This window comes from Schistocerca americana, chromosome X (genome assembly GCF_021461395.2).
Source record: "Schistocerca americana isolate TAMUIC-IGC-003095 chromosome X, iqSchAmer2.1, whole genome shotgun sequence".
Lineage (NCBI taxonomy): Eukaryota > Metazoa > Arthropoda > Insecta > Orthoptera > Acrididae > Schistocerca > Schistocerca americana.
The window spans coordinates 162,294,245-162,320,654 of NC_060130.1; the positions used below are offsets into that span (position 1 = coordinate 162,294,245).

Below are 26,410 nucleotides of genomic sequence, written 5' to 3' on the forward strand. Positions count from 1 at the left end.
TGGATGTACCGTGCACTATTCAGTGTCCCCTCGACGATCACCAGTGGTGTACGGCCAGTGTAGGAGATCGCTCCCCACACCATGATGCCGGGTGTTGGCCCTGTGTGCCTCGGTCGTATGCAGTCCTGATTGTGGCGCTCACCTGCACGGCGCCAAACACGCATACGACCATCATTGGCACCAAGGCAGAAGCGACTCATCGCTGAAGACGACACGTCTCCATTCGTCCCTCCATTCACGCCTGTCGCGACACCACTGGAGGCGGGCTGCACGATGTTGGGGCGTGAGCGGAAGACGGCCTAACGGTGTGCGGGACCGTAGCCCAGCTTCATGGAGACGGTTGCGAATGGTCCTCGCCGCAACAGTGTCCCTAATTTGCTGGGAAGTGGCGGTGCGGTCCCCTACGGCACTGCGTAGGATCCTACGGTCTTGGCGTGCAACCGTGCGTCGCTGCGGTCCGGTCCCAGGTCGACGGGCACGTGCACCTTCCGCCGACCACTGGCGACAACATCGATGTACTGTGGAGACCTCACGCCCCACGTGTTGAGCAATTCGGCGGTACGTCCACCCGGCCTCCCGCATGCCCACTATACGCCCTCGCTCAAAGTCCGTCAACTGCACATACGGTTCACGTCCACGCTGTCGCGGCATGCTACCAGTGTTAAAGACTGCGATGGAGCTCCGTATGCCACGGCAAACTGGCTGACACTGACGGCGGCGGTGCACAAATGCTGCGCAGCTAGCGCCATTCGACGGCCAACACCGCGGTTCCTGGTGTGTCCGCTGTGCCGTGCGTGTGATCATTGCTTGTACAGCCCTCTCGCAGTGTCCGGAGCAAGTATGGTGGGTCTGACACACCGGTGTCAATGTGTTCTTTTTTCCATTTCCAGGAGTGTAGATCCAGTAAAAATGGTCTCATTTTGTTGAGTGAGTAGTACGTCACAGTCAGTAAGTTGTTTTAAGTGTCTGAATTTTATTTCCACTCATTTCAAGTCACACTCTTCCCCACGTACCCATGATTGTCCTTCTCACTAGTGACTTAACTGATGTCACTGAATTCTTATCACAAACTTGTTTGACTGTATCTGTCATCTCGTTACCCCAAAATCTGACCTGTCCTGTTCGGTACAGAAAACAGGGTAGCCAAAATTTTCTGTAGAAAATTTTCTGCTAGATATATTCTCTCGATGCTTTGCATAGCACTTTGTGAGTTGGAACAGATAAGGAAAATCTTCATATGCATACATCTCATTTGCATAAGAGCCATCCAGATTGCATACAACCATGCATCCTAGACACTGAAGTCTGTTGGCAAGTGAATGCTTGGGATGCTGCCTGGAAAAGCTAATGAAAAGTCACCTAAGTCCCTTGCTTGGGACCATCTGCATAAACCACTGAATCATTACAGTGATTGTTTAAAATACAAAAGAATGTTTGCTGACAAAATATGCCATACCAATATCCCCCCCCCCCCCCCCCCCCGAAAGTAATTTAAAGTTCTTCCTGGGTATGTCTATCATCCAAGAGCTGAATGCTCCACTGCTCTAGGAGAACCTTGATGTCCTATACTGTTGTCCACTAAAAGCTGTTTTGCCTGGACTCGTAATGGCTTTGTGGCTCACATATGGTCAGCAACAGTCACTCTGTTGGAATGTTTGTATGTTGGAGATTCTTGGCTGACTTAGCTTTGAAGGCATGTTGCACAGTCAGGACCCCTGTCAGATAGAAATGGTGGCTCACTAACTTTGACGCAGAGGCGAGGGATAGGCATTGTTCTTTTAGCTCCTTTTGTCGGTCTGATACCTGCACAACACATAGTTGTTTACACAGCTGTCCCAACATGCTATACAAAACAGTCCATGGTCCTGAGGCAGGGATGAGAGTAGCACAACCTTTATCAGTGACCCATCTGATTGATTCGCATATTATAGGAGCTGGTGTGGAATGATTAATGGTTTTACAAAACTCTTGCCTTGACACTTTTCTGCTTGCTTTAATTATTCACCATGCTTGTGCTTTCATAACTTTGAAGACTAAATGGTTCTCTCCTGTTATTCTCACTCTGAACATTCACTGTGCCACCCACTTGTCCCTGACTGCACTACGGCATTTTCCATTACACCATTGCCTCTTAAGCAATCCTCACAAGGGACATGTTTCTCATCATGAAATATGCCAGATGTCGTGTCTGTCATGGTTGCTGCATGCTCTGAAGCAACATGCAACATCTCACAAAATATGTTCCGCATCATGATTTGTCTCATCATTTGGGAAGTGTCAAGACTGGAAATGGAAAGATTTGGAACTTGCATGGGTGCTGACGACCACAATGTTCAGTGCCCCACAAACCAACATTGTCATTATCATGATTTGTGACTACAGCACTCTCCAGTAGCTATTCCCAGCTGCATCTGGCACGTAAATCTAACAGATTCTCTACAAAAATAGATGCGCATAAAATAGCTGCATTAACTCTGTTAGCAACAGTGAAATAATAGTGAAGAAAATTGCAAAGAAGATTCTGGACTCTTTGATAGCTTGAACAATGAACAGTTGATACAGGAACACTATATAATGCTGTACAACGATCTGAGATACATACTAGCAGAAGTAATTGTCAACTCAATTAAATCTCCATCCTATTTTCAGTTTTAAACCGAATATAGTTAGTCTCATTTCTATTGTCAGATTGCACATATATAATATCCATATTCTCGATGTTATATTGACTATCATGACATTGAAGTAACATACTTCATCGCACAGATTTCAAGATTGGGATTAGTTTCATAATTTCATTCGAAAGGAAGAGGAGAAATTTTCGATTTGCTCACCATCAATGGCAAAGATATCTACTGGCAAGACACTAACACGAGACAGTTCATAAAACCAAGAGATAGGTATATACACTGATCAGTGACAAAATTATGACCACCGACCTACTATCGATTTAAACCCATCCAGGCAATAGCAGCACCAACTGGCAAGGTATGACTGCTAGTCAGACACATGCACAGTGCATGTAGTATCAGTGAGTGGGCTGTCCTTGTGTAGAATGGAGAAGGCGGGTGATTCATCTGAGCTTGACCAAGGGCAGGTTATGATGATGCAGAGGCTTGACACTAGCATTTCGAAGAATCCATGACTCCTCAGGTGTTCAAGGAGTACTGTGGAGAAACAAAGCTGAAACCACGTCCAGACATCATGCGGTTGGAGGCCACGCCTTTTTATAAATGTCGCCTGTCATAGGCTGGGCAGATTGATAAAACAGGACAGGCGCTGAACTACGCCAGAACTAACATCAGACTTTCATGCTGGGCAAAGTACAAGTTTGTTTGTACACACAGTGCACAAAACACTCATAATAACAGGCTTTGCAACCGATGACCTGTGCATGTGCCAATGTTAATATCATGACACTGGCAACTACGACTGAAATGGGCACATGACCACCCCCACCCAAACCCCCACCCCCACCCCCTTCGCCCAGCACTGGATGTTGGCACAGTGGCAGAGCACTGCATTATCTGATTAATCCCGATACCTTCTTCATCATGCCGATGGGAGGACACAAATCCGTCACTTTCAAGAGAACAGCTCCTTAACACCTGTACTGTGGCACAGAGACAAGCTGGTGGCAGCACCGTTATGCTCTGGGGTACATTCAAGTGGGCATCAGTGGGTCCAATGGAGCTTGTGCAAGGCACCATGATGGACAAAGAATATCATACATTGGTTTCAGACCACATACACCCCTTCATGACAATCATGGTTCCCGACAGCAGTGGCATTTTTCAAGAAGATAATGCACCATTTCACAAGGCCAGGAGTGTGATGGAGTGGCTTGGGGAACACAGTGGTGAGTTCAAATTGATGTGCTGGCCACCAATTCATCAGACCTGAACCCTATTGAATACATCGGGGATGTGATTGACATGGTGTCCTTGGAATTTACAGAAATGAGGTGATCTGTGTGTGCAGATGTAGTCGAACTTACCGGCTATTAGGTACGTGGTCATAATGTTCTGGCTGATCAGTGTGTATTTCAAACAGTTTCATAACAGCGAAAACTTTCAGTGTGTAACTTGTGTTAACTTTCTGACACAGACTGTCAGTCATGTTAAGATTACTATGCACTGGGGAAACATTCTAGTCGATGGCCTATGAAGCAAGAATTGCAGCTAATACATTGATTCTAATAAATAACTTTGACTGTTGCCAATAACCTTTCTATTACATTTATAAGAAAGCCCCTCAACCTTTTGGGGGGGTGGGGGGTGGGGGGGGGGTGGGGGGGGGGGATTTGGAAGGAGCTGGACACAAACGTGCTACCTTTCACACTCATGGTACTGTAACCTTCGCTACAGCTTCGATATGGCCACCGCTCCTCAATGTGGTATATACTGTGTAAAGGCTGTGTCTAAAAATTCCATTAGGTTTTACTAAACCATGCACTTTTGATAGATCATCATTGTGCTGTAGCAATGAAACAGTACACTTTCATTGCACACAAATTATAACATTAAATGCATCAAATACAGGAAGCCTTTAACTACTGATATAAAGTATCCTGTCTTTCATTGTAACAAATCGTACCTAAAATGACCCGTTTTTGAGAGTTCACAATTTGCTGATGCTTTGAAGCAGCTTATATTCAACCACATACTCAATACTAAAAAAACATAAAATACGGAGTTTAAATTCAGAAAATTCAGTGACTCCTACATTCTGCTTGTGATGCGAAAATGATGATGCCTCTCATTGGCTGTGTTCCTCTTCATGGGATATAAATGTGAAATGCCAGATTCTTCATTTCACACTTCGCAGTGTTGTGGAACATGGAATACCACACTGTGACATCACCGTCTCCTCATCCACATACATTTTCACATACCGTGAGAGGACAGCTTTAGGGTGTTCTGAGGTATTTCATGTGGATGTCTCAGCAATATGGTGAATCATGCATTCAATATAATCCCACAATTTCCAGATGCTAATGATCTTTATCAATGTGTTCCAATCTTACTACGGCTGAAATGGGCACATGACCACCCCCACCCAAACCCCAACCCCCACCCCCTTCGCCCAGCAGAATCCAGTCTGCCTTGCTGAGCATCAATTTTGGTGGCTTCTTTTGTGTTCTCTTCTATTCAGAATGTGTGTCCAGGTAGGGAAGTGGTAGCTTGAGTGTGTATTGATATCCACTTGCCACACTACAATATCTGTAATGCAGGGAACAGAAGAAAAATTCAATTGCAAAGAACAAATCTACGGCAGAGCTAAATTGTGTCGCTCTCTTCAGAAGACAGATATCTTCTGACACAATCGGGCTCTCAGTAATTCTATCCCGGGGCAGGTGCATTAAAATGACACACAAGTAGGAATGATTTAGGGAGTTGCCCAATGAGACCTACAATAGAATCTTTATCAAGTGAGTCTTATGGTGGCAAGTACTCTGGGCAGACATTAATTTTCGGTGACAGATGGATGACAACAGCTACTTAAAGCAAGCTGGTTGAGAGTGGAACAGGTGAACTGTGCATGTATCAATAATAAATAATGCTACCCTAATCTTAGCTCTGTTGCCACTGATGTCATCTTCCCTTTGAAGAGAGAAGTTTTTAACACAAGGACATCAATCATTTTCAGTTGTCTCTCCTGCAGAGTGGCTTTTTCTGTGCTAGGAATTTGAGCCCCTCCATATGTTTTTTGAACCCATTCACATTTCACTGTATTACAAGAACCATCTTTCAGTAAGAGTTTTCTTTTCCCCTTTCCCTCTGCCGTGATGATGAACAGGAAGTGTTAGAAGAAAGGGTAGTAGTGTGTTTTAGTTCGTCCACGGTAACATCATGTCCACAACATTGACTTCAGCAATGGAAAGTAGCACTGCTCAGTTATCCGATGGTACTGATTTCTGCAGCTGATATAATAAAAGGTTTGGTGAATGCTAGACGTTATATAACTTTAAAGACTTTCTCGGCTCACCATTTGGGATTCTGATGATCTTCAGTTTCTGCTTTTTGCTTTTCTCGGCATTAATGCACATCAGTCCTTGTTTCATATGGGATGATCACCTCAAGAGCTGACACACATTATAGATGTACAGGGTTAATTTGCCTTAAGTGCCTTTGGCACCATCTATGGCATATGAGCCCACTGTTACAACCAAGAGTTGTATATCCAAACTTTTGGTGTTTAAAGGATCTCACAGGGTTTGGCATACATGTTCTAACTTCGGGGCAGATAAACCAAGCTTTGATATCCTCTGGTAATACAGGGGAGTTAAATGTCAAAACATATGCTTTATTTTTTTTTCTAATAACCCAATAATCTCTCTTAACAATTTTCTTCGTGGCTTAGAAGCCAACGTTTCACCACTCTTCCTTTCATTCAATAGCCATTATACCTAGACAGATGACTACCCGCATGCTGAAATTAAGGATACTATGCGTTTCTGTTACAATTGGGTATTCACCAATTTTTTTTCAAACTTAAAAGCTTTGAAATTTGCAGTGTAGCTGTTTCGAAGTTGTCTGACTCCTTTCAAAGATGGGCTATTGCTTCTAAAGTTTTACATGTGTAGAAAGGGTGAATGTTTTTGAAATATCTCTCCCTCTCTTTACTACTATAAATGAATTTTGGCAATTTTATGCCCTGTTACTTTCTTTACCATCATTCTTACGGTGTTTTCCTCAAGAGATCTGTCCATTTGAGCTGTTTTTTATTAGTTGAGTGTTAGCACTCCTTTCTACCAGAAGGCCAAATTTGAGCTGTAAAAATTGTTCCGACCCCACAGTTTGCTATGAACATAAAAAATCCACCCAGGCAGAGAACTGCTGGCCTGAATAAGCCTCACACAATAACGGTGCTTGCAGTTGATCCAGAGGCTGCCAGTCAAGGTTCTTAGCATTCTCGTGACTCTCATATTTTCTATATGAATACTCATACAAATGAAAGCACAGGTATGAAGTTAATCGAATGCTCCAATCTTATGGAAATTACTCTCCTGGTAGTATTGTATAAAGTTATTTATCACATAATTCTTCCGGTTTTCCCAGCAATACTCTGAATAATTGGGTCTTCTGCCTGTTATTCGCATCATTCTCACGATATTTTGACGGTCAACTCAATGTCGTCTTCAGGCACTCCCTGAGATTGGTGATCAGGTGGCTCAGGTCCAGTATTTAAGCCGGGATGGTGCTTTGCACTCCATTTTTAATCAACGCCTCATCGAGCACTCTGTCTGCAGTCCACGCCGCCTCCAGCGCTCCATCTACGGGCCATGCACACCTGCAGTGGCTCTCATTCCTCTCTCATGCCACAGATGCTTCGACCGCTGTACGCATCCAGCTTGGCCATTCTCTGGTGTGGTGCCCGTCGTCTCATACTCTGTTTCACACCCGCACAGTAGCGAAAATTTAGAAAGCTTGACTGTTTTACAAGAACTAGATGCAGTGAATTAGCAGCTTGGGTATTCATATAGTGATAATAATAAATAATTGACTAATTTCAGGAACACAACTTACTACGTGTGAAACTTTCTTTCTGTATTTCCACAGTAGCTGATCTTCGGGATGGCGAAGGACGGACATCTTCAGCACCTGTGGATTTGTAACAAAATTTTAAAAGGCAAAACTGTTCAATTTAGTTTATATAAATTAAAAAAAAACAACACAAATATATTTAAGCAGTAAATACAAAATACTACAACTAACAGGGCAGATAAAGAATAAATACTGAAGAAGAAACCAACAATAAAGAGAATATAGCACAAGTAGGTTAGACATTGGCAAGAGCAGTGAGGGAGAGGGGTGGACAACCAGCAAAGTTTGAGGGAGGGCATGTGTGGAGGTGGCCAGAGGTGTGGGAGAGGAGGCGGAGGACTAGTGATGGGAACAAACAATTAAAAACAATTGACTCAGATGGTGATAGCTTTACATATCTGTAGGATTATTATTCGTTCATTCTTTTGGAGTGAAACCAGACTGTAGAAGCAATCTGACACATTCACTACTAATCTGTAACATTCAATTGTTTTGACCCTGTTAAGTCATTATTGTTTACTGCATTCTGTTATCACCAGTTGTCACTCTTATTGCAATTCTGATACCAGCTTTCTATTGACTGCCAGTAAGTAGTTTTTAGTTTAGTTCTTCATCCATGTCTATGAATAGGTGCTTTCTTAATAGTGATCTTTATGTCGTGACCACAATGCCTAAATGCTCAGTGGTGTGGGAATGAAAGAAATCATATGACTAAATAAAAAGTGATCCTCAAGATAAATTCAATATCATATAAAATATTGAAAGGATGTTTCACACTATGAAACAACATTAATTAAATAAAGTTAAGAAAATTAATGAATGAAGACAAATATTTCTTGCCAAACAAAATACTTCTGAAAAGTGACAGTACCTACATAAAAAGCAAGTGATTAAGTCACCTAAAAATTAAAAATAATTTATCTTATATGCTTTCCGTTCATGTCACCTCAGCATTGAACAAAATCGAATTAATGGTCATTTGTGCACACCAGCGAGAAGAGGGAGACAGAGCTTCAATAAATTTAATTAAAAAAGCAACTGTTTATTCATAATGTAGCACCACTAACTCTTCATTTATAATTTAGCACCAGTTATTAAACTTTTGAAACAAACAAAAAATTCACATTTACGAGAAATTTGTATTTCAGTAAATAAATACGTACAATTTTGAAAATACTGCATTTTTAGAAATATACTTTTTATTTACCTCTCCTTGAAATAAAATACATTTTTGCCTTAAAAAGTTGGCAACCCGAGTCATGGTTCATGTACAAGTGAAAAACATGAAAAGTATGCAAACAAATGAAATTTCTAGTACCACACCCTCAAAAACATATTTTTTACTACAGATATGTAGATGATGTCATCATTTTAACCAAAGGCACAGAAAATGATATCAATGAGTTAACCAATTATTAAACAGCTTCCATGAAAATGTAAAGTTCATAGTTGAGCACCAAGTAGGTGACACCATAAACTTTCTAGACTTGACCATTAGAATAATGGATAATACAACAACTTGAAATTTATCAAAAACCTATCACGACACAGACTACCATTCATAAAACCTCTCTCGTCACCCCACAGCCCACAAAATAGTAGCATTCCACTACATGGTCAATGGAGCAGTCGAACTGCCACTCTCTGAAGTTAATTACAAACAAGAAATGGAAATAATACAACAAACAGCCACTGCAAATAGCTATAGTAGCCCAACAATTAAAGCACAAAATGCAAACACAAAGAAAGATCTTCCATACAATCCCATTTCTGGGTAGCATTTCACATCAGATTTGTAATGTCTTCAAATCAAAAGTCCTAAATGTATCTTTCACTACTGACAGCAAGACTGGCCAGTGAGTAACTTATAACAACAACACAAAGAAACCCACTACACAATACAAGTGTATACAAAATTGAATGTTTGGACTGCAACTGTTTCATTCATAAACATTCAAACCTACAATTACCATAAATTGGTTATTTACATGTTTCTATGATATTTTCTAAATGAACAATGGAACAGCCTGACTTGCAAAATCTAACAGACCCATCATACCAACAGTTTGTATCACCTGTCAGTACACAGATATGCATATATTATTTTAAACCATAATCAATGTATTGGTTGGTTGAAACTTCCTGGCAGATTAAAACTGTGTGCTGCACCGAAACTCAAACTCGGGACCTGTCCCTTTCGCAGGCAAGTGCTCTACCATCTGAGCTACCCAAGCACGACTCACAACCTGTCCTCACAGCTTCAATTCTGCCAGTACCTCATCTCCTACCTTCCAAACTTCACAGAAGCTCTTCTGTGAACCTCGCGGAACTAGCACTCCTGGAAGAAAGGATACTCACATCAGCACACACTCCACTGCAGAGCGAAAATCTCATTCTGAAAACGTCCCCCAGGCTGTGGCTAAGCCATGTCTCTGCAATATCCTTTCTTCCAGGCATGCTAGTTCTGCAAGGCTAGTTCTGCAAGAAGAGCTTCTGTGAAGTTTGGAATGTAGGAGACGAGGTACTGGCAGAATTTAAGCTGCGAGGACGGATCGCAAGTCATGCTTGGGTAGCTCATATGGTAGAGCACTTGCCCATGAAAGGCAAGTTCGAGTCTCGGTCCGGCACACAGTTTTAATCTTCCAGGTAGTTTCATATCAGTGCACACTCCTCTGCAGAGTGAAAATCTCATACTGGTTGGTTGGTTGATTTGGAGAGGGGACCAAAAAGTGAGGTTATCGGTCCCATCGGATTAGGAAAGAATGGGGAAGGAAGTCGACAGTGGCCTTTTAAAAGAACCTTCCCAGCATTTACCAGAAGCTACTTAGGGAAATCACAGAAAACATAAATAACGATAGCCAGACGTGGGGCTTGAACCATCATCCTCCCAGATGCAATTCCATTGTGCTAACCACTGCGACACGTCGCTCGGTAACCAATGTAGTACTTCAACTTTTACTCAGCTATAATATGTAACAGATTTAATCTTAACAACCCACTGCTTTGACATACAAAAGTGTTTGCTTTCCTTCTGTCACTCCTTTCATCCTCTCTCTTCTCTGAATCCCCCCCCCCCCCCCCCCCCACACACACACAATGTAACATAGTAATTAAAGAAAACTTATTTATGTACAATTTTGCCACTGTTTGCAACGTAATCATTACACATATTGTTTTCAGCATGTCACCTGATTATATAAATGTGTACAAAGTACTATGCTATAAAAACCTGACACAAAAGAATGTGTTTCCCTCTGGAGATATTTACACCAACACATCTATTCATCTACACAACCAAAGATTTCTACAATGCTTTAAGACTTGCTCTGAAATAGTCTTTTGTTTTGTTATAACAGGTGCATTAAAACAGCACTGGTAATATTTTTTAATTTTAGGGTTGTATTAGTCAGATGTTTCGTTGCTGTTTTGGTAAATATGTCTGAAATGTAGCCATACAATGGTAGCCATACTAGACGTCTAGTACGTCATTAGTTGTCAAAAAGGTTACATATGTGGGGTTGCGAGTATCAATTATTGATTTGTTTTAAAACTGTATTCGAGAATTTTGCTATAAAAAATGGGAAAAATGTAAAAAAAAATTAGAAATGTTGAATATTGCTTTTGGTGGGTCTGCTATAGTAAAACAAGGGTTTACAAGTGGTGTAAGCATTTCCAAGATGGCCATGAAGACACTGATGACACTGAAAACGACAAGTGTTTTGGACACCCCCACACAACAGCAACAAGCAATGCAAATGTGGCAAAAGTGAAAGAAATGAGTATGAACGAGCGCCGAATAACAATCGGAGAAGTTGCTGATGATGGTGTATTAACTGGCTCAATTGGCTCATACCATGAAGTCTTTTCAGATGTTGTGGGTATGAAATGTGTAATCGCAAAATTACTGCCAAATGCAACTGTTCATTAATGTTAATTTCATTGCTTGTTCGTGAATTTTTGGCCAGAAACAACACTGTAATGATGAAGCAGTCTTCACATTTGAAAGATATGGCCCCAACATAATTTTTTTCTGTTTCCAGAAAGTAAAGACAATCTTAAAGGGCATTCATTTTACAAGCATAGATGGGATAAAAACCACATTGCTTAAACTAGCTAAGTAGTATCCCAAGGATCGAACTGCAGAAGTGTTTCAGGGATTGGAGAAGCACTGGCATACATGTGTAATATCTGATTCGGACTACTCTGAAGGAGGCTACATTCATACAGACAAATAAAACAACTTACTTCCAAAAAATGAAAATTCCCAATACTTTTTGAACACACCTCATACATTCTTTGCACATATTTCTTTATAGACATCATCTCTGTTCACCCAGTAGTCACAAACTGAGATGGTTTATATGTGACGTATCATGATAGAGAAAGGAGTCTGTGACCACTGGAGGTATTCTACTTTAGTTATTTTACTTTCAAATTTACATTTATGTTCAATCTTTAGTCACAGATCTCCACAGAGCCATGCTCTGAAATAATGTTTTGTTTTTATCTACTAGACGATAACATACACACACCATGACTCCAAAGTAATAAAACAACACATAAAAGGCCGGCAGAAAAAAATATGGTGAATATATTTCTTTTTAGCAGCCACAATTGACACTACAACCATTTTATGTAATTTCTCTGCTAGTCTGATCCACTGAGATAGACAGCATCAAGTTGGAAAATGTTCTGACTTGTCAGTCAGCACCCAGAGAAGCTACAATGAGGTTGTGTTTACTGTGTCTGATGCACATTATGGATTTCAAACAATGTGTGAACATTAAGTTATGTTTCAATTTTCAAGAAAGAGTCAAAGAAACACATGAATTGTTGAAAGTATTGTATGGCAATAATGCTGTAACTCTGAAGACAGTTTGCCAGTGATATGACCTATTTAAATACACAAATGAGTTGGTATTAGATGAGCAACATTGAGGACATCCATCAACCTCAAAAACAGAAGAAAATGTGTAAGAAGTGGCAAAAATTGTTCGTTCAAACAGGCTAATAACTATTCCAGAGCTTACCAAAAAACTTAGCATCTTGTACAGGTCCATGCAAAGCATTTTAACTGATAATTTGCAAATGTGAAGAGTAAGTGTAAAATTTGTTTCCAGACTTTTGAGTGATGAATAGAAGAAAAATCGTGTGTCAGTCTGCACACAGTTTGAAGGATCGTCTTCATTCAGATCCGGGCTTCATGTCCACAAGTGTAACCATAGAAAAAACTTAGGTATATGGGTATGACCCAGAGACAAAAATGGAAAGTTCCGAATCGAAAAGCAATGAATCTCCTTGTTCTAAAAAAGCACACTTGCCAAAAATCGAATACCAAAGTCATTCTCTCTCTCTCTCTCTCTCTCTCTCTCTCTCTCTCTCTCTCTCTATCTCTCTATCTATCTATCTCTATCTCTCTCTTTTTAATGAGAGCACAGTCCGATCAGAGTTTGTTTGACCAGACGGTTGTACTGTAACTACAGAGGGGGACTGTCTACTGGTGCTGCCCTGTTCTCTCTCTCTCTCTCTCTCTCTCTCTCTCTCTCTCTCTCTCTCTCTCTCTCTCTCTTTTCACCCAATTTTTTTAACAAATGTAATCTAACATAAATGGCTTTCCAACCATCTGTTATGATATCTGTATTATATACAGTGTCTGTAAGGTATATATTTTTATCTCCATTTAATTTAAAGCCATAGTGCTTCTCAGTACTTCTGATGAGTGAATTCACATTTGACTTTTACAATACGTTAATTAACAAAACAGATGCATCCCATGCCCTTTCTCTTTCTTTCCTTTTGGAATGTGATTGTGAATATTACTTTTCACAATTCTGTTTTTAACAATAATAATTGAGACAAGAGACCTACCAAACACCTTAATGTGTAATCACATTTAATACTTCTTATTTTGTATATGGAGAGAGTAAGTTCTTGTGTTTTTAATTCATAAATGCTTTGTAATGTTTCATTTTACGACTACACCTGTTTAATGTTCTATTAGTATGTCAGTCCATACTTGGCTGAAGCACCACCTCACGACAACCTCTCAATAGTCACCTGTCACAGAGCTCGGTTTGACACTTACCATTATGTTTGATGAGATACACACTGTCCATCTTTGTTTGCTTTGGTATATGTCCAGATTTTGGAAGTTTCTGATAACCAGCTTGAACATCAGCTTATTTAAAGTGCTCCTTGTGTATCCTTTATTTTTTTCTGATCTGAAGTATGTTGAAAGGGGTCATACTAAGATTAATTAATATGCGATCTAGACAACAGTGGTTGTGAATGTCATGAATGATCACTGACCTCTCCAATAATTTTTATCTAATCTAGTGATAAGCAGGAGCAGCCTATATATATGAGGGTTGAATGAAAAGTAATGCATCCACCTTCATTAATTGGGTTTGAATGGGAATAGTTTAATAAATCAATCGCAGAAATAATCCTTAGACTGTGAACTTTAATTATCAATATTCACTTTTCCACATAATCACCAGCCAGTTGGATACATTTCTGCCAACGATGGAAAAGTTTTCTGAAGTCGTCACGAACGAAGTCGACACTTTGTTTCTGCAACTACAGTCTCACAGTCGATATTCCATAGACTGACGTTTTGTCTCCTGTCACAATTGAATGGAGAAAGGCATCACCTTCATTCTCATAACATGAGAGGAGTTCCTGGGAAATTTCAAGTCTGTGCACTTTCATTTCAGTAGTCAGCATCTGGGGTACCAATCGTACACGAATCTTCCGATAGCCAAGCAAAGCAATAATGTGACCCACACATTCTTGTGAAATGCCAATTGCGCTTGCAATTTCTCTCTGAGTGATACAACGATCATCCTGAATCAATCTGTCAAGATTTTGCTTGTGAAACTCGGTGGCTGCTGTCACAGGATGTCCAACTCTTTATTTGTCATGCAGGTCACATGTTCCCACCTCAGCATCTTTAAAGTTACTCGCCCGAAGATGTACACTACTCACATCAATACAATCATTATAAACTGCTTTCATCTTCTGATGAATCTCGTTTGGGGTGACACCTTCTGCTGTCAAGAATTCAATGACTGCACGTTGTTTAAATCGCACTGACCGACAGTTTGCGCAGGGGTCTATACTTTACACTGTAACAACACAACCATTCAATGCTAAGGCTTCCCGCCAACTGGAGTTGTAGAGAAGAGGTTACAGAACATACCAATGCTGCCAACTGTTGGAGAGTTATGAAGGTGGAGGCATTACTTTTCAGTCAACTCTCTTAGTTTATTCTATAATTAATGTATCACAAATTGAACACAAATTAGAAATGTCTTTAAAACAGTACAAAATCATTATGAAACTAATTTTGATTATTATCAATTAAGCAAAGCTGTTCTAGTGATACCAAATGAGTAATTTTTAATAACATTTCGTGTTAAGGGAATATCATGATTTCCATTGAATGCTCATTCTTAAGATATGAGCTGGGACTATACATACATTACAAAAGATTATTTTACATGTCAAAACCAATGCATTTCTTGCTTTAGGTTTAAAAACACATTGTGTCTTTAAACACAGCAAAATTAAAGGTCAACAACTAATTTCAAGAACACAACTTACCACCTTTTATATCTTCAGTCTGTGCTGTAACACTAACTGATGCCCTAGATGGTGGTTGGCGGACATCTCCAGTATCTGTGGATATGTAACAAAATTTTAAACACTGCAAATGTTGAACTCTTTCTAAACAAATAAACATAACAGAGAGATCTACTTAAAAAAAAATATATATCAAATGCAAAAGAAGGGTGAAAGCATAAACAGTGACATGAAGGAAAATGAAAATGAAATAGGTTAGTTAGCAGAGGACATGCTGAGCAATCTCGTTGTGTGGTGAAATGAGTACAAAAAGAAAGGTAGAATGCACATTAGGACAAAGGGACAGGAGGGACGAAAGGAGAAGAGATGTGGAAGAAATCAGGAAGGGCGAAGGGGCAGGCTAGAAGATGAAGACAATCATAACATTTTACTGGTAAAGATTCTATTTATAAATTCACCATGCTCATTTCAGAATGACATGCAATTGCTATAAAGATTATATGTGCGGAGTGCTTTCCCACATACATATGTAGTATTTCAGTATCATAATTTCCACAGACACACAATTAAAAAATAGCTAGTACCAATTTCATGAGTTGTTCCAAAAACAACGAAGGATTTCTCCTGAGATGGAAGTTATTTTATTTTATGTCGCTTGACTAATGCGATCTTAATAATGAAATTTCAGAAATTCTGGACAGGTTTAATAACACTAGATGCAATGCGCTAGCACATTGTCTACTTGCATAATAATCACAGTTCACCAAATTATTTCAAGTGTACAACTTACTGTCTATCATAGCTTCAGTCTCTCCCGTCACACTAAGTGATCTTGTAAAAGGAGACGCGCGGATGTCTACAGAACCTACAAATTTGTAAAAAAATTAGTAAAGCAATAGACACATCAACTTCACAGAAACTGAATAAGAAACCAAGAGTACAAGGAAAATAAATACGAACACACTTGAGAAGTACGAAATAATAGTGGACCAGAAGCGAGCAAAAGAAGCCCAGAGAGAAGAATAAGAGGGTGAAACATGTTTCAGCCAAAAGGGAGATGGGAGAATGTGGGAGTGGGAGGATATACCTGAAGAGTGGGAGGAGATAGAACAGAATTGGCAAGTACAGGGAAAAGTGCAGAATGAAAGGGGATATGAAGAATGAGGAAAAATGGAGTAGGTAGAGAGACCTGATCCGTGGATCCTGAGAAAAAGAAGAGTGTGAGAGTGGGGTGGGCTGGGAGAGCGGTGGCATGGGCAGGGCAGTGTGGGAGAGTGGTGGCATGGGCAGGGCAGTGTGGGAGGGTGGGGCAAGAGTTGGCCCAGGCTGGTTCTTGGGGCAGGGCAGGGCTAGAGGTAGCATGACAGGACAGCATTGGTGGGAGTAACATGAAGGGAAGCATGGGTGGGAGGCCAAGTGGTGGCAGGAAAGGTTATTGGGGCCAAATGAGGCAAGGATGGGAAGGGAAACTGGGGCACGAGAGGCTTGGGTGGAATGGGAAAGTGGGGGCAGGGACCAATTGTAAGGTCAGGGCGAGGCATAGAGGTTGGCCTGGTTAATTAGGTGCAGGGAGGTTGAGCTGGGATATTGGGGGCAGGGCAGGGTGGGATGGCGAGGCTGTAAGGGGACAGCAGGGCAACGCAGGCCGACAACGGCACCGCAGGGTGGGGTGGGTCATGGACAGGACGACTGGTCGGCGTGGGCCACAGATGGGATGGCTGGGCGAGTGAGGCGGGCACTGTACAGGACTGCTGGGCGGTGTGGGCCGGGGACAGAAAGACTGGGCCATGGATGGGAAGGACGTGTGGGGTAGGTTAGGGACAGCTAGGTAGTATGGGGGTGGTATGGAGGAAGTTAGGTGTTAAGCATGTGGGGTGGGATGGGGAAGGTGTGTGCTGTGTGGAGAGTTCTAGGTGGGTATGGTGTAGGGTGCTTTGGGAAATTGGGGTTGGGGGCAGGGTGAGCAATGAGCATGCATGTTGCCTGTTAGCACTGATAAGTGCAGATCATCAAATAATTTCAGCTATACAACTTACTGCCTGTCTCAAATTCAGGCTCTCTCTTCACAGTAACTGTTCCTTTAAATGGAGAGGAGCGGGTATGTGGGACTCCTGTGGATTTGGAACAAAATTGGAAATGAAATATACAGATACACTTAATGGTAGAAACTTATCAAGAAACCAACAGTACAAAGGTAAGTACATACACATACGAAAATAAATTAAAATCGCTCAAAAGAGGAAAGGCCACTGGACCTGATGGGATACCAGTTGATTTTACACAGAGTACGCGAAGGAATTTGCCCCCCTTCTTGCAGCGGTGTACCACAGGTCTCTAGAAGAGCGTAGAATTCCAAAAGATTGAAAAAGGGCACAGGTCATCGCCGTTTTCAAGAAGGGACGTCGAACAGATGTGCAGAACTATAGACCTATATCTCTAACGTCGATCAGTTGTAGAATTTTGGAACACGTATTATGTTCGAATATAATGACTTTTCTAGAGACTAGAAATCTACTCAGCAAGAATCAGCATTGGTTTCAAAAAAGATGATCGTGTGAAACCCAGCTCACGCTATTCATCCACGAGACCCAGAGGGCCATAGACAAGGGTTCCCAGGTACATGTCGTGTTTCTTGACTTAGGCAAGGCATTTGATACAGTTCCCCACAGTTGTTTAATGAACAAAGTAAGAGCATATGGACTATCAGACCAATTGTGTGATTGGACTGAAGAGTTCCTAGATAACATAATGCAGCATGTCATTCTCAATGGAGAGAAGTCTTCCGAAGTAAGAGTGATTTCAGGAGGGCCGTAGGGGATTGTCATAGGACCGTTGCTATTCACAATATATATAAATGACCTTGTGGATAACATCAGAAGTTCTCTGAGGCTATTTTCGGGTGATGCTTTAGTATATCAAGAGGTTGTAACAATGAAAAATTGTGCTGAAATGCAGGAGGATCTGCAACGAATTGACGCATGGTGCAGGGAAAGGCAATTGAATCTCAATGTAGACAAGTGTAATGTGCTGCGAATACATAGAAAGAAAGATCCTTTATCATTTAGCTACAATATAGCATGTCAGCAACTGGGAACAGTTAATTCCATAAATTATCTGGGAGTAGGCATTAGGAGTGATTTAAAATGGAATGACAATATAAAATTAATCGTCGGTAAAGCAGATGCCAGACTGAGATTCATTGGAAGAATTCTAAGGAAATGCAATCCGAAAACAAAGGAAGTAGGTTACAGTACACTTGTTTGCCCACTGCTTGAATACTGCTCACATGTGTGGGATCCGTACCAGATAGGGTTGATAGAAGAGAGAGAGAAGATCCAACGGAGAGCAGTGCACTTCGTTACAGGATCATTTAGTAATCACAAAAGCGTTACGGAGATGACAGATAAACTCCAGTGGAAGACTCTGCAAGAGAGATGCTCGGGCTTTGGTACGGGCTTTTGTTGAAGTTTCGAGAACATACCTTCACCGAGGAGTCAAGCAGTATATTGCTCCCACCTATGTATATCTCGCGAAGAGACCATGAGGATAAAATCAGAGAGATTAGAGCCCACACAGAGGCATACCGACAATCTTTCTTTCCATGAACAATACGAGACTGGAATAGAAGGGAGAACCGATAGAGGTACTCAAGGTACCCTCCGCCACACACCGTCAGGTGGCTTGCACAGTATTGATGTAGATGTAAGTAATAGTGGGCCAGAAGTGAGATGGAAAAAGAGGCCTGGACTGTAGGACAAGAGGGTGAAATGTATTCTGGCTAAGAGGGCAGGAACAAAACGAGTGTGAGTATACATTCCTGGAAAGTGAGAGAGTGAATGAATCAAAGGACAGAGTTGTAGGGGACCAAACAGCAAAATCATTAGTGATGTCAACTAGAATTTAGATTGAGTTATGAAAGTATGTAGGAGTGATAATATTGAGGCTTTGAAAGCAATATTGGTGTGAAAGCTGAGAAATAATTTTAGGAGAAGTAAAAATACATAGGTCTGGCTGATACACTGATCAAGCAGATGAGAAACAGAAACAGAAAATATGGTGCAAGATAAAGAAGCAGCTAAATGCATTTAAAATCAATTAAAACTGGGTTAAAGAGGTATGACCAAGGCAGCTGGTAAAGGAGGTAGTGTCAAAGGTCCTCCAAATCCAGCACAGGAGCAGATGTGCTCCAACCCCAGACACATCAGCTTCACCCTGAAGGTAGTTTAAAATGTTATATCTGAGAATAAAAACCACTTTCATGAAGAAAATTGAGAACAAGTTCAATTGCCTGCTAGCCACCCACCAATATTAGAAGCAAACAACCCAAAAGACCATGCCTAGCATAGAGCTCCAGAGGAAAGGGGCATTCCACCACGATGTGCGCTACTGTCTGTAAGACTCCACAACCAGAACATGAGGATGGTTTGGTAACATAAAATAAAACTCTGGGTTAAACTAATATAACCAATGCAGAGACGACATAAAACAGAGTGCCGAGGTGGTGTGGGCCAGGTGTCAGTGGGGTGGGATGGAAAAAGTTTGGAGTGCGGCGTATGGGGTGGGATGGGGAAAGCAAGGTGTGTGGCGAGTGGGGAGATCTAGGTGGTGCAGGGTACTTTGGGGAATTGGGATTGTGGGCAAGGTGAGCAATGAGCTTGCACCTTGTCTGTTACCGGTGATAACTGCATATCATCAAACAATTTCAGCTATACAACTTATCATCTGTTCTTTTAAATGGAGAGGAGCGGATATCTGCAACTCCTGTTTGATTGGAAACAAAATTAGAAAGTAAATAAACATACACTTAATGGTAGAAACTAAACAAGAAACCAAAAATACAAGGTAAGTACATACGCACATAGAAATAAATTAATTACCAGTGGGTATGAAGTGAGCTGGAAAAAGAGGCCTGGACTGGAAGACAAGAGGGTGAAATACAGTCTGGCTAAGAGGGAGAGAAAATTTCAAATTCTTCTCACACTGCTAAAGCTGGCTTCTGTGCACATCAATGTTCTTCTCATCGGCTGACAGAGAGTGTGTTGAGGAACTATTTTTGCTTATATTTGGTTTGTGCGTGATTGTCAGTGCCCGTACAAATCCCCTATCTTTTCACTGTCCAGTCTCGCCACTTTCCCAAATGATAATGCAATGATGAGGACAACACAAACACCCAATCCCTGGGCAGAGAAAATCCACGATCCAGCTGGGAATCAAACTCGAGACCCCTTGATCCAGAGGCAGCACCACTAGCCACTACACCACAAGCTACCCGGCCACTGACCTCCATCCGTGCGAATGGGTACAGGTTGTCTGAACTCTTATGGGAATCATCACCTTAGTTGGCGCGTGTAATGAGTAGATGGGCAAATATCTATTAGGAACATTACATATGTCAACTGTGGACAGTTGGGAATGTGGGTCCCATGGGAAGCGTGCAAGGGATAAGTCACTGCAGTCACGCTATTCTCCTCGGTTGCTCAGATGGATAGAGCATCTGCCAAGTAAGCAGGAGATCCCGGATTCCAGTCCCAGTCAGGGCGCACATTTTCAGCTGTCCCCATTGAGGTATATCAACATCATCTTTCGGCAGCTGAGGGGTTTCGATTAATTATCATTTATTCTAGAGAAGCTGCACAGTCATCAATGGTATCTGTTCTTTCGAGAACAGTTACTATCTCCATATATAATTGTATCATGAATTTGGAAAGTGGATTTTGCTCCTATATAAGTGTTTCCACATTAACATGTTGCTGCTAACTGGGAGACGTTCACATCTGCTGTGTGTGCAAAACTGTTGTTGAGTCCATGAGCTATAGTTGCTGGTCTAATATCTTGTTCAGTCAGGGGTATTTGTAGAGTTTAGTGTCATGGAATCGAGGCAAGACTTGTACTGGCTTCGTTACACGAGGAATGTGATATCCCTGCAAGCAGTCAAGTGACATCGAGTGAAGCTGGCAAATCATTCAGAGGACATTATTAGTAAGTCTGCTGTGTTTTAGTATTTAAAGTTTTCGTTCACCACCTTGTGAGAGGTTGGCTGAGTTAACTTTGTCTCATGGTCAAGCTGTCTTGTTTGTAGTGGTCGATGACGTGAACTGTGCCAGAATAGAATCAGTGTGAACTTTTTGAGTTGCACTGCAAACATTAATTTTTTGCTGCTCGTCCTTGTATTCCTTGAATGGCCTATAATGAACGTACTTTTGCCATACCTAGTTTAAGTTCTCTTGATTGATTTCAACCGCATTTGCTCCATTGTTTCATTGTAAATGACTGAGGAGAGCTTTCATTTGGGGCTTTTAGTTGGATTTCATGCACATATTGCTCCCTCTATACTCGACTGTAACTGCAGGTGGTGCAATGCAGTTTTAGTCTCATTGTTGTGTTCTCTGGTAATGCATGATCACTGTGTACATCACATTGCCTAGTGAATGTGTCTCTTAATCTATGATTATTAAAATAAGAGATAAATTAGACTTGCTTCCCTGCTCGTGGGTAAGCTACCACCATGTGCCAGAACCACCTTGGGTTATTTGGGCTAGTTAGTGCCAGCCTTGTGATAAAGGGCTAACCCCCAACAAGAATTAAGATCTAAAACTATGGTTAGAGCTGATAGCATGAAAAGGTTAGCACTTGTTGAGTATAAGTCGTAAGATCTCATAGGGGCTAATTCCTTCATTTAACCCCTTAAATGTTGTGGACGAGTTGATGTGTCATGCTCCACTCTACTCCACGTGTTTACATGTCGTGTTATGCCAACCTCTCACCGCTGCATACATCTTACTTCCACATTTCAACATAAATGCCTCTTGGTATGATATTATTTGTGAAAAACCTCATTTCAATATCTTGAACCATTTATGAAATGTGATGATTGTTGTGACCACACTATTCGCAATGTGCAGCGACAGAAGTGGGTACATGTGCACATCTGTCCGTTGGATATAAAAATCAGTAACTCATGAATGAAAGGAGATATCATTCTGATCTCAACTTTAAGTAAAGTTTCAATATCTTACGAGGCTGGTTTGAAAGGTTCTCGAAATCACCACAACAGGTCAGCACTAACGCGAGTTGTTCACGTGACATTCATTGGACTGTTGTGTGTAAACACGTGCCATGACAGTGCTCTTGCAAGAGAGCTTTGGCAGTGACGTGACTCTGTTGTCGTTCCCGCGTAGTGATTTGCAAAGATTGAAAAACTCGAGATTTGAGCAGTGATTAAGTACTTCGTAAAGAAAGATATGAAAGCAAAGGACATTCATGCCAATTCCCAGAACACACTGGGAGACTCTGCTCCTTCATATTCAACTGTTGCCACATGGACAAATGAATTTAAATTTGGTCGGGAGAGCTTAGATGATGATCCACGCAGTTGTCGGCCAAGATGTGTCACTACTCCAGAAATCATTGCAAATGTGCACAAAATTATCATGGAGGATGGCCGATTGAAAGCGCGTGAAATTGCTCACACTTGCCAGATGTCATCTGAAAGGGTATCTGCCCTGGTAGCTGAATGGTTGGCGTGACGGAATGCCGTGCAAGGGGGCCTGGGTTCGATTCCCAGTTGGGTCGGAGATTTTCTCCGCTCAGGGACTCGATGTTGTGTTATCATCCTCAAGTTCTATCCCCATCGATGCGCAAGTCACCAAAGTGGCATCAACTAAAAACACTTGCACCAGGCGACCGCTCTACCCAACGGGAGGCCCTAGCCACATGACTCTTGATGCTGGATCAAAAATGCATGAGAATGGACACATCGGAACAATATTTGGCCCGTTTTAGGAGAAACGAACAAGATTTTTTTGCGTCGGTTAGTGACCGCAGATGAAACATGGCTGCACTACTATACCCCAGAGACAGAACAACAGTCAAAGCAGTGGAAACATGCTGATTCTCCACCAACAAAGAAAGCAAAGACAATTCCTTCGGCGGGAAAGGTCATGGCATCAGTGTTATGGGATGCGAAACGCGATTCTGTTTGTAGATTATCTCCCAACTGGGCAAACAATTACTGCAGATTACTATGCTAACCTCCTGGACAAACTGCAACTGAAGATACGTGAAAAAAGGTCAGGTTTAGCAAGAAAGAAAAGCACCTTTCATCAAGACAACGCACACCCACACACGTCGTCACCATGGCAAAATTACACAAACTAAGGTATGAATTGTTGCCACACCCGCCTTATTCACCTGATATGGCTCCGTCACACTTCCATCTCATCCCAAAACTGAAAATGTTTCTTGGTAGATGAAGATTCACTTCAAACAAACAATTGATAGCCGGAGTTGACAACTATTTTTGCAGCCCTGGAGGAAACTCATTTTCGAGATGGGATCAAGGCACTGGAACATCGTTGGACCAAGTGCATTAATCTACAAGCGGACTACATTGAAAAATAAAAAAAAAATTCAGTGATGTAAGTACTTTTTTCTATTCTTTTCCAAGAACTTTTCAAACCACCCTCATACCTACATTTCATACACTGCATTGTGTGAGCTAAAATCAATCATTAGCAAAGTTTAGGCAATGCCTTTTTACCTCTGCAAGCTCTTTAAAATATCATGCAATGTTTTGCTTAATTTGGTGTAACTATGGTATATAACAAAGAGAAATACAATCCTTTATCAAGCAAAGATGTCAGAGTGTAAGCTGTGCAAAAATATTTTTTTTTCCACTCAATAGTTTTCTTAAATTCGGATGACAAGTATTTCACAGTGCCCACAATGTCGTCTCTCAGTACAGGTAACAGCGTCTCGCAAGAAGTACAGCCCTAACAAAGCCACGCTCTGCGGTGAATGTAGAGGGAATGTCTGTAGCAGTGGAAGGCTTAAGTCACATTACAGTCATTTGGACGAGATAGGTCAAGGAGCATTTTATATGGACAGTGGTTTGGGTGTGGCTGAATCAGTGGCCACTAACCTGTCTGTGCTAGAAATCATCATTGCTAACTTGGTGTTTGGTGGTACATATTTCACATGTAATTAATCCTGCTATTTGTGTGGTGTGTCCCTAGCCCGTGAAGCTTCATGTCCAACATAGTTAAGATTGGTGCCTAAGGTTCACTTATTAAAGAGTTCAGTTAAGTGTAACACGGGAGTATACTGCTCATCGAAGAATTATTGGCTGTAAATATCACATCTTCATGTGGCATCACCTAATAGTGAATTCTAAGCAATGTTTCATTATCAGAGGACTTTTCTGAGTCTAATAATTTTTAAAATCACTCAATAGTGTGCCTAACAAGAGCTTATAATGTTTATTTTACTTAGGGAATTTATAAGCTTGGTCAGTTTATTGTTTTACTGATTGCATTTGTAAACACCCAGTCTGCCAGTTTAGCAATGCTGACAGAAGCAGACGGTGCTTGAAACCTAGCATATTACTTATTTAGTTTTCTGTTACAGAGCAAGGTTGTTTGTTTCCAATTGATTCTGCCACAAGTGCTCTGGCAGTCCTGCTGTTCCTGTCACAGTCACGTCGCGCAAGCAGTGACTAGCTCTGGCACCTGGTGTACAGCCTACTTCCACGGATGTCGCAGGTTTGAGATTTGGGAATTAGAAGTCCTTAACATAGAAAGGAACGTAATAATAATAATAGAAAAATCCTAGTGCTCCACTCCCAAATCACATTACACTGGATTGCAAAACAGGACTGATAGCTGTAGAGAGTGGTTACTCATAATGGGAGACTGGGGTGGGTTGTCCTGAGAGACTCTTAGGAACCTGTCTAAAGCTATCTGGTGTGTTCCAGTACGTGTGTTCGATTCATACAAAATCCCCAGCTACTGAGAAGACAGGAGCTACAGTATGAGTTGTGGATCAGGGGAGGCAACGGTGATGGCACCATAACTGAGTAACTTTAGTGGCTAAGACAGGTGACGGTAGTTCTGATCATGATCCCACATGAGATGGTTAAAAGGGTGGGAGTGGAGTGGCCCCAATGTTAGCACAGACTTAAAGCTAGATTAATGGTAGACTTGAAGCTAGAATAAAGCATTATCAAAATAGACTGCAGGATTTAGTCGACAGGAACAGGTGCTCTGTACCGAACAAATGAGATATCAATTAAATGAGTTGAGTGAAGGGGTAAATGCATGTGTGGGGGAAGGTTTGGTGAATTGCAATATTGAGTGCAAAGGTCAAGGATGGATTAGCTGCCAAGCATTAAGTGTGTAGCCAGTGTTAATTAGGAACAGAAAAACAGACTCCTAAGTGAATGATCAGTTGGTTGGGTTGATGAATTACAGGAGTAGATACATGAGTATGTGGGGGAGGCTAAAGGTAAATTGCAAGACAGAGTACAAAGACCAAATGTGGACCAATTATCATAACTGAGTGACAAAGTTATGATACTAAACAAAACTGCCAACCCACTTCAGGATTTTGTTACAATTACACTATTCTTTAATGACAACTCAAATATAGTTGACTTCTTGTCTATGGTGGTGGTTCTCTAGAATAAGAGTTAGATGTTGGGAATGAGTGACCAGGAATTGTTATCTGTAACTGTCACACAAGTTTAGGAGGTGTTGTTGCGGTTTACCGAAAGAGGCAATCTTAGGAAGCCGGTATTACTGTGGATACAATTCTCATTACAGTAAAGACCAAGGGTTGAAAGAACTACTTGCTGATAATATTTGCAGACTGAAGCAGAGCATTAAGGCCCTGAGTCTCATATCTAGTGAGTGGCAAGTCATTGACGATGTTACTGAACATTTAATCCTAAATAACATATAAAGAGCCGTCTTATGTCAAAGACCAGCCACCTGACCTTTAGTCAGGCAAAATGAGAGTGTGGAGTACAATGACCAAAGACAAGGTCAATTGTCAAGAGATCCCTATGGAAACGGGAGAGACTGGCAGAATGTACTCGGGAGATCGAGCGTGAAATGCTTTTGATGTAACAAGGAGGGCCACATTAGATGTTTTTATATACAGTCCAGGAATAGTGAAAGATGACAAAGAAACAAGTGTTAAGTTGTGTAGCTTGTGTCCAACGAATAATGTGAGTTATCCACACTGACCAACCAGAACATTTGATCATCGACCTACTATCAATATGAACCCATCCAGGAGATAGCAACGTCACCTGGCGAGGAATCACTGTTAGTCAGACATACGCATGGTATATGTAAGAGGTGCATTCAAGTTCTAAGGCCTCCGATTTTTTTTCTAATTAACTACTCACCCGAAATAGATGAAACTGGTGTTACTTCTCAACGTAATCGCCCTGCAGACGTACACATTTCTCACAACCCTGACGCCATGATTCCATGGCA

General features: G+C 41.3%; 1 protein-coding gene across 1 annotated transcript in view; it reads right to left on the reverse strand.

The window, feature by feature from the left end:
* Nucleotides 1–26,410, reverse strand: part of LOC124555882 — a 241,727-nt gene that overhangs the window by 182,782 nt on the left and 32,535 nt on the right. The window contains exons 5-6 of the mRNA XM_047129943.1: nucleotides 15,153–15,227; nucleotides 7,530–7,604 (exon numbers count right to left, since the gene is read on the reverse strand). Coding sequence (XP_046985899.1) covers nucleotides 7,530–7,604; nucleotides 15,153–15,227 — 150 coding nt within the window. The remainder of the gene's footprint in view (nucleotides 1–7,529; nucleotides 7,605–15,152; nucleotides 15,228–26,410) is intronic.